The sequence below is a fragment of the Dinoponera quadriceps genome, unplaced genomic scaffold (genome assembly GCF_001313825.1).
Source record: "Dinoponera quadriceps isolate SergipeBrazil2010 unplaced genomic scaffold, ASM131382v1 scaffold1573, whole genome shotgun sequence".
Classification (NCBI taxonomy): Eukaryota; Metazoa; Arthropoda; class Insecta; order Hymenoptera; family Formicidae; genus Dinoponera; species Dinoponera quadriceps.
The window spans coordinates 142,592-152,910 of NW_014556062.1; the positions used below are offsets into that span (position 1 = coordinate 142,592).

The 10,319-nt window shown below is 36.2% G+C and overlaps 1 protein-coding gene across 5 annotated transcripts in view; it reads left to right on the forward strand.

Moving 5' to 3' along the window:
• The window catches only part of LOC106746575 (venom metalloproteinase 3), a 62,051-nt gene that overhangs the window by 31,531 nt on the left and 20,201 nt on the right, over window positions 1-10,319 (forward strand). For all 5 annotated transcript variants that reach the window (XM_014623307.1, XM_014623309.1, XM_014623310.1 and 2 more), the window contains exons 3-6: window positions 2,438-2,538; window positions 6,008-6,068; window positions 7,484-7,695; window positions 9,041-9,130. In XM_014623307.1, coding sequence (XP_014478793.1) covers window positions 2,476-2,538; window positions 6,008-6,068; window positions 7,484-7,695; window positions 9,041-9,130 — 426 coding nt within the window. In that variant the 5' untranslated portion in view covers window positions 2,438-2,475. The remainder of the gene's footprint in view (window positions 1-2,437; window positions 2,539-6,007; window positions 6,069-7,483; window positions 7,696-9,040; window positions 9,131-10,319) is intronic.

Here is a 10,319-nt window from a genome sequence, read left to right on the forward strand (position 1 = left end):
CGATAATATGCCTTTCATTTAGCCTCTTGTACATCTCTTTTATTTAGTGTAGGTCATAAAAACTCCTAAAAAACATGCGTAATATTCCGAGGTTAATAGGGTGAAGATATTTGCATATGGCAACGAGAAAGTAAATAGAGGATGCTGATATCTTTCAGACATTACAAATTAATTGCTACTAAGTGTTACAATGCAAATAAGATGTTCACATAGTACGTTTGAATGTGGCGCATTCTTGCAATGATTTAATGACTGCGTGAGTGGCTCTCGATTAGAAACAGCCAGAATTTATAAGCAAGGCGGCGTAACGGATATCCCTATTTCTTTCTCTCCGCATGCAATATCCTTATGTGAATCTCTACTCTCGTGTTATCGAGAGTAATCCATGAAAACATTAAAGGTCGAATATATTACTCCGCCAGGAATCATTGTCTCTTATTAAAACAATGAAACGCGCGTTTTTCTCTTTCTCTTTTTCGCTGCCGTGCGACTCTGTTGCTTTTATTACTCCCACAGATTTCACCCGCCGCGAGCTATTCTCTTTGATTTGCCGGCCATGATCCCACCGTGTAAAATTGACTTGATCATTTTAGAATATACCAATCATAGAAAGTAACATTTTCAGAAATAAGAATATATGGAAAAGAAAGGTTTCGCGACCGCATTTTATATCGTTATTTTATATTATTGTTTCTTTTATTCAGTTGACCAAATGATAAACACAAATAGAAACTCTTTAGGTTTTAATATAATGGTGAAGTTTATAGAAATGAGGATAAGGATGTTAGCAGAATGGCTGATTTATTAGTTCAAAGTAATATTAAATGTTTTAAATCTTAAGGGGAGCTCCCTGTTTAGACGATGAATTTTTAGGCGCACTTTGAGATATATTTCTTTATTATATATGACCTATTGGACTTATGAATATAAAAGGTTTGGCATATAGGGTTATATTAAGTTTGGTATATTTAATATATTTAAATAACATTTATGAATTTTTCTACAATTCCTAGAATATTCGATATCCAATTTGGCGTAAATTTTAATATTCTAAGAATAATATTCTAATATTCCAGAATATTATTTAATATTAAATAATATTACGCGCTTATATAGGGGACTTATTCGTTCGTTACTCGCATTTTGCGACTCCGATCGTTAGCACGTTCAGATCACTAGTGCTTTTTCTCTGGTGATTCTCATGTGACACGATTCGGTCGTGAAATTGCGCGAAACGCATCTATTTACGGTACTTTTCTACATACGCGAAGCTTTCGGCATGAACTCGTCGGTGTTAATCCAACGCGACTTAACTTTCTTTCCGGGATCACCTCTGTTATAACTCGCGAGCGGTTTGTACAGCAACACATTCAACACTCTCATTTCTCTATTCGCGGCGATGATTTTCAGATTCAAGCATGCGTGAACCCACCGCGAAGGTTAGTTTCGATTTTTCATTCTCACAGTGCACGCATTGGACACGGTGAAAATTATATAACTACACGGAATTTCTTCATGTCGCGCTATACACGAGTGAGCAAAACACTTCTCTATGTTCACCAGGCAACTCTCGTCTTCAGAAATGCGCTGTGTCGCATAACAATGTCAATGGCACAAAAATATTTGTTATTTTGCACCTTCACTGGTACACAAACAAGTTTCATATGATTACATTTATATTTCTAAGAATTCGAGTTATATTATCGGTGAAATTTGAGAATATAGAAGATATTAAAAGAAAATATAGAAGGTCTTTTGATGCATGCAATTGAAAACAGAAAAATAATTAGGGATACGACAGCTAAACGCTAGTTTTGTAACAAATTTTTATACATATTAAAAATATAAACGGGTTTCATATGTTGTGTTGAACGTTTCGGTCCTAGTTTTGGTAAAAGCAGAAATGTTTGACACATGTGAACATTTGTGTTTTTTTTAATTTGTATGAATAATAATTATACAAAATTAGCGTTTAGCTCTTATTTGCCTGATCGTTTATCTTTTTCGAAAGAACCTGAATTTTTCTACCGTGGAACCCACGTGTTACCCCGGAAAGTGGAAAAAGGTTGTAGCTTCCGAAAGACAATACTTTGAATAAGATATAATGTACTGTTCTTTTGAAATAAACATGAATTTTTGTAGCAAAAAACAGCGAAAATTAATTCAAGCACCTAATATGTATATTGTATTACTAGTGTATATACATAGTATATTCAGTATATATCAATGTACGTACTTAAAATATATTATGTACATCCAAATGTTTCGTGGGTAACCAATGTTTGGCTTTTACTTGTATGATTATTTTTATTTTTCTATCGTACTTTTGAGTGTATATCGAGATTCGTATTACCTGTTGCTGTATACAATTAAACTGAATCGCAGACGTCGCTAATTTTCAATTCATTCATTTACCAGACTGTGTTCTCTGTTTCAGCAATGTGACGCAACCAGTCAGGAATATTTTTATGCAAAATGACTCGCGCCCTTGTCTTTCTCTGCATGGCTATTATTCTACTTCTCGTACGATGTCACAAGGTAAGATTGCAGTCAAGTATCGCCGAAGAATGCGTTATTACACATTGCAATTACTTTTTCAATTATTCGTAATTACTTAATTATTCGAGATTTATCCTTATATTTTATCTTAACTTTTAGTGTGAAGAAAGTTACTAATAAAAAGAAAATTTTTCTCAATTTTAGTAAACCGTTCCTTTGCTTGCAACTGTGAACGTATTTTTTTTTAAAGAAGCAATTTATACATTTGATCCTTTTATTTTAACAACTTCTTCATTTACTGTACTGCTTCCATAAAACCCAATTTTTTATTATTTCTAAAAACTGTGTTTATATAAACGCATTTTAAAATTGGTTTTCCTTATTATCTATTAAACGTCATTCTGTGAGTTTGAGGTCAAAATCGATGATAAAATTATGTGAGATAATCACGAAACGGGGCTCGATTCTTTAACCCGGGAATAGTCATCTGAAATCATTTCATACTCCACTGGTCAGAAAATAAAGTTCACATCACAGTGAGTTTATCGGAGAGGAGATACAGGCGTATGATAATATTTTAGTTCTACCGGGAGGCGAACACCAAACTTTTCCAAACTTTTTTCGGTTCCCGTAGTGAGCAGTAGGAACGGGCATTAGCAAAAAAAAGCATCGTCCGCCAAATAATTGCTCAAAAATATCTTGTAGAATTGATTTCTTCTTAGAAACATAAAAAAAATAATCAATTAATTTCTATATTTTTGACAAATATCTTATCAAAGGTTTGTTTTTTGTTCCTACAGTGGCTGCATTAGATTACAGTAATGCTCCTCTCCTTTCTTTCCCATAAAATCTTAAGAAAAAGATGAAAAGAGATGTAGAAATTACTATATTATAATCAAAATGTAGATAAATATTTATCAAAAACTTCAGTATTGTATGTTTTGCAACTTTCTTTAAGAGAAATTCTTAAAATCACCTACCAAACAAAAACATTTTGAATGAGAATATCTTCTTAAAGTTAAAGAGACTGATGAAAATATTAAAGTTGGCAGTTTTCAAAGATCAACATGAAGCTTACCGAACTGTATGAAGTATCGATTTGTCTCATTAATCATTGAATCATCACGGATAAACATCGAAGTGGTCGATTGATGCCTTACGTAAAGCTCTAGTCTCTAGTCACTTTAAGAAACGAGGCAAAAATAATCGCTTTCAGACGAGAAACGTGGCCGCAACTTCCGGCACTCGTTCCACATGATTTGCATGCTTTTGAGTACTTGTTGCGCGAGTGAGAAGAGAGAGAGAGAGAGAGAGAGAGAGAGAGAGAGAGGGGGGAGAGGGGGAGGGGAAGAGGGAGAGGGGGAGAGGAGGGAGGGGAGAGGGAGAAAGAGAGATCGAAAGCGAAACCGGAATATTCTCCTCCGTGAGATCAATTTATTTTTCACGGAGCAGAGACGGCATTTCTGTTGATCGACAGTTGTGCTGACAGACGCGTGGAATATATAATATTGCGGTTAAAACGATCGTGATTAGCGGTTACGGTTAACAAGTATTACTGAATTCATTGTCGACACTAGAACTATTCTGCTACGAGAGAAATTGAATATCGTACGTTGCAACGATTATTAGATCGGAAATATTTAGATATCGTCTTTGATTTGTTTACAGGCAGCCAAGTAGCGTTTATTAATAATATCACCGTGGCATAAAAATTAATTTTACCATCGAACGATCACATCCTTCTTCTTGTTCTCTTCCTCTCTCTCTCTCTCTCCCTCTCCTTGGAAAAAAAAGATCGCTCATGGCACAAATCGATCAAACCTCGATCGGATAGTCTGCCGTTATGAGCGAAAGTGATCGACCTTAACAGTCCCTGGCACGTGAATCGTTTCAAGCCACGACTTGATACCTTCGCAACACTGCCATTTGACGACACGTGAGATTGGTCAGGCGCGCGGTAAACGCCGTTAAATGGTAGAAGCAGACCTTGAAACGCGATCGGAAAACTGAATATGCTTATATACCCGTTGATTACAGATTCCTGCGAAACTGGACGAACCACGATCCCAAGAATATTTGAAAAATTATTCTCTCTCTCTCTCTCTCTCTCTCTCTCTTTCTTTAAACACAAAATCTATCAGCTAATAGCGGTGTCTACCGAGTTACATAAGCGTTTCATTAAATACCACGGAAATTGTACTCCGACACACACAGCAACGATTTATATAAATAATTTAATTCACTCAGTGAGACTGGTAAATTGAGTAATGCGTCGCATCTTACGCTCAACCGATTGTTATTAAAGTTGTGTCTCGAGACGCCATATTTTAATTGCAATATTAATCGACAAGAAATTTCAAGTACAATCACGTTACCATCCGTGACGCATTTCATGACGTGAAACTTGATGTCTCCTTGCCGCCGACGCCTACCATTCTCGATCGTGTGTGTCGTACGTTGATTTTGCTTCGCTATCTTCATGGTATCAGCATGGCGGCAGAGACAATACTTCATAGGCGGTATTGCCGCTACGGCCGGTAAGAGACGAAATTAAAGTCGTCGACCGAGAATTGTCGTGACACGCAAGTGAAAAAAAGTCGTACGAAATGATATAATAAGCATTAATGATAAAATTGCGGATCCCGGAAGATTTGCTTTAGATTCGCCTGCAAAAGGTTTCGTTCGAATACCTCTTCGCGTTCTTCACTTCCTCGTTGGAAACAGTTAACGTGTGGAGCGCCGAGTAACACACGGTGCAAATAAATTTGTTGTTCATTGTCGATTCTATTTGCGAAATCCTGCAACGTGATAATAACCGATTTCCGAAGTGAATGGATGAAATTTTTTTTGGCGCCATTGCACCTCACCGGGATGTTCACTTCATTGGAAAGCTACGTCCGAAGACGTTGTTTTCGTGGATGAATCTGTTACGGAGTCGAAATTTTGACCCTATGTTAAACCTTTAATATATAGTCGAAGTTAAGATAACAAAATGGAGGTTCACACATATACAATTTCAATTCTAATAATATAATTTACTCTTCTTTGATGTCTGAAATTTCTGTTTTCGATGCGCTTAATGTTAAAATTTGTCGTTTTACAATAGATTTTACAGTAGTTTGTTTTACAGCTTCCTTTAAGAGACATCCCTAAAGTCTACTACCTACTAAACGAAACGTCGTTCGAAAATGAGAATATCCTCTTAAAGTTAGAGAGACCGGTGAAAATGTTATAATCGGCGGTTTTCAAGGGATCGATGTGAAATGCGACTGAACCATATGAGATATCAATCTGATTCAATAATTATTGATTAATGAGAATACTTTTTTAGGAGAGTCAAAGTCGCATTTTTCGACTCAAGTTTCGAATCGAGTATACAGTTACGCTACTTGCATATCGTGTCTTAGATTTATTCGCGAAACATTTAACGCAAAATGACCGCGATCCCGATTACGCAAGGATATTGCGACACATAGTCTCTGCTCATTTAAACTTATTCGTGTTTCAGATCCACGAGCACATGACAAGGGAAGAGATGCTATCGGTGTTTTACACGGGACACGAGTTCGGTAATAACAGCGAAAAAGTAACGCTCGTTGTTAACGAACGCGCGGGCACGCGCGGTTGTCTTTTCCGTTCCGTTTCTCCTTATGTTCCGTTCCTGCCGACCATCCGCACGCGATGTAGAAAAGAACGCGGTTCGCCTCGACACTAACGACGATTCGAACGAGACGAGCAGGGAAATGAGATGTCGTTGAGTAGACGCGCGTTTTTTTCATTTCATTCGCGACAACGATAATAATATATTAACGTTACAACGAATGGATTCTCCAGTTGATATTCAGAAATATCGGAATTGATAGATATTATCTTCAAGAACGGGTAAAAAAATGTTCATCATTCTTAACCGACGCATCTTTCATCATTGCCGTCTTCTGAGGGCTATATCTCAAAGACCAAACTTTTGCGGGCATAGGTTTATTAAGATTTTTTAATTATTTTTTAACATATAATTTGTCTTGTAAGTTTGTCGATAGAGTTCAGATATGTATTCATATGTATATATACATATGTACGTATAGTTTTAGCTGCGGAACACGTAATAACGATGTTCAATGAATCTTCCACTGATCAATGTTAGTGAGATGTAAGGCGGAAGAGCTAAGTGGAAGTGTTTCCGTTAAAAATCAGTGAATAAGATGAAGTACCGTTTTACAGATTCGGTCAGTGACATTTTCACTGATTCCATTTAAGAGAGACGCAAGCGCGGCGTTCCCGATTAAGTCAGTTTGAAGGCGAACCATTTTTTATTTTGTTCATTACACGACGTCAGTATTGAGTATAATTATTTAAAGGAAGGTATATATATACGTGTGAACGTACGAATTATGGTTTTATTTTTTCTCGGCCGAATCTTTTGCGTGTTTCCCCGAACCTTCACTTGACGCGTCCGGGAAAGAAAGAACAAGAAGGCTCGCGAAGACGGGTCGTTAAACTTAAACCTGCGGTCGTAAATAATACTCAATTCATTGATGCCATCATTCTTCGTTTCGTTTTGACAAGCCTTAGGAAAGGTCGCTGTTGCCCGTCGCCGATCTCTCGTTTGATATAACGTAGCTTTTTTGTTATTTCTTTTTCCTCTTTTTTTTAGCAGCCGACTGACAGACATAAGAAATCAATCGAATGAGATCATCGATCCTAAAATACTAACTGTTACTTCCGCACGTTAATTCACTAATACATACAATGCGCAAAACTGGCGTCTATTTCGCAAGGCGTCATATCGTTCAGATGAGAGACTTTCAAAAAGATTTTTCGCAATATGTGTAAAGCCAATCGTTAGATCTCTGACGGGCGTAAATTTCTCAACGTAACGTAATTGATATAACGTAATTAATATAAGTTCGTAACAATGTCTCTCATTCGGCGTCGCTACGATAAATAATTGCCCGGATTTAAACATTATTTTATTCTAAAACCGCAGTGCCGCCGTACGAAGTCGTGCCTGTGTTGCACACGATGCACAAAAGGAGTATAGACGCGAAAACACAGATTCATTTAAAGGCCTTCGGCAAGGATATCAACCTTTCCTTGAAACCCACGGAAGGTCTGTTGACAGCTAACAGCCTGCCAATGTGGACCGTCACCAGAAACGCGTCGCAACCTGACGGCCTTCATTACGAGAGGGTGAAGGATGTAAGTGATTTTTTTTTCGGTGTACGATGTCGTTGAAGTTTCACAGTCTCACCCAAGCTGAATATTCTCGGAATATTAATCACCGAGCTATACGGAATACATGACAATTAATGAAACAATGGTCGTGAGCAGATAAGTCATATCAAAATGAATGGAAAAGTCCTGCACCACTTTGTAAATTTCGCAATAGTACTCGTTATTTACTTAACTAATTTAATTTAATTTCGTAATAGTTATTAAGAAATTAATTAAACATTATTAGCGAATGAATTTGTAGTCAGCGATAAGACGAGTTCTGTAAGTAAGGTCTTATTCAAGATGGCTCGAATCTATTGATTATTTTGGCTAGTGATGCGTAGGTGATGCGTGATGCAGTGGAGATATGCAATCTGGCATTACGCATCACCTGCCGTTGTCAAGAAATAATCAACAGATTTGAGCAAGTCTTAAATAAGACTTTGATGCAATGCCTTTGCCTACAAAGTTCGCTTCCATCGTTTCCTGCACACTTATTCACTAATATTATTTAATTAATTCTTTAAGGAAATGCCACATTTAAAAACTTTGCCGGCAAAATACTGATCTCTTTCTGCAAAGTTTGTGTCATATTAGCTGTACATTGTAAATGCTTTTACACGGTAAAAATACGCGCAAAAATGAATTGAAGTATTGCTCAACATGTGTAACATGTTGAAAATGATGAAAAATTCAAAAATTGATATTTCTAGCTGCCAGTTGATATAAATATTTATCTAATACAGAAATCCTGCAGGTTGCACATATCAAATGTTTCAATATGACAAATTTCAAAGAACATTTTTACATCTTTTTAACTAAATTTAGAAGCCTAAAAAGATATGAAAAGTTTTGCGTTATAAATTTTTACACATCTTGGTTTGGCTTTCTGTCAGATATGATAAAACAGAGTAGCGCATATTTATCACATTCGTATTTAAATTGCACTTACTTTATATAAGATCTGTACATACAAGAAATACAAAAAGTGTAGGGTGATTATATCAGTGTTGATGTAACATAATATTTTGAGAATCACCTCTACATTATCGAGGCTTGTCATGTTAGTCATTGACTTTGGAATTCTTCTCAATAATGATTGCAAAATTTGCAAAATGGCACATGACTTTTCTATTCAGTTTGATATGGTCTACTTGCGCTCGAGCGTTGTATCGTGAAATATCAGACATTTTGTATACTCGCCAAATATTCATAGCGAATCGTTTAATTGAGACGTAGATATAACGAGAGTTTTTGGCGTTAGCGGTGTGCCTCTGTGAATTAACCAATCATCTTCTGGGGATGCAATCGTCTCTCCTCTTATTTCCAGATGGACGTAGATATCGGTGACATCTATCAAGACACGGAGAACATGGCTTCCATTCTGCTGCACCAGGACACGAATGGGAAAGTGCGCGTTGTAAGCGGCTATTCTTTCTTAATGTCCCTTTCGTCACTACCCTATTATTGCGAGTCGTCTTTCGTCAACCGACACAACTCGTTTAGGATCCATGTTATAATTATAGCAATATCGCAATTCGTCATACCGTACGGTGTAATATTGTTTTGATGACGAGACACAGTCATTTGTCGAAGTATTCACTAAAAGCCCTCGCTGATATAATATGGTAATTTTCCGTATTTTACATACCTGACGAAACACATCGACAATCAAGTCCCTTCGGGTGAAAGATATCCTTGTAACGTGTATTCGCATTTCTAAGGTGAAGTTACTCAAATACCGACGACATAGCGTAGCGGTTTTGACATTTCCCCTTTGCACTCTCGCAACTGACGTTCTCCTCGCCGGTCAGAATGAAGTCTAATACGACGGTATTGTGTCCCCGAAGACTATAAGCCAATAAATTGCGCACATTGATCTTACCTTTCGCTTCTCACGGTCTGCAATTTTGTGAGAGAAGAACGTTGTTCCTAATAATTTCGTGTTCAAACGAGCGTGACTGAATTTCTCTTACAAAGCTCTTAATTGCCTTGCCATAAGGAAGCAATTTATGGGCGCGCAGTACTTGCCCATGAGATTTATTTTCATAATAGTGTCATTTTAATTATGTGAGAAATCAGGAGAGATTTCCAGTTTCGAAAATTTGATCGAGATAATTTCACTAAATTTCCAGAGTTTTGGAGAGATTTTATAAGATGATATGAGTTTGATAAGAATTCAACGAAACATACATATTATATGTACATTAAAATATTATATAACTGCTCGTGCAATTAGAAAAAGATTGGCCATTCGAGATTTGAAATATTTGCAATTAAAATTGATACTTTTTACATGCGTTCTTTGAAGTTAGCGTGCTACTTTAATTTCTATTTTTAATATCTTTTAATATTTTTTAAACGAAAAATAAGATTTTGATGAAAAACTACATATAAAAACTATAATATTAAAGATTAATATACATATACATTATATATATATTTTAGAATTATTGACTGTTTTGTTTTAAAAATGTAGTATTGTAAAGGTCATAATTTGTAGTAATATTTGCGCGCGAAATAATGATATGCATATATTGCATATGCATATATTGCATATATTCAAATACTTATAATATTTCTTTCTATTATCTATATATCTTTATTAG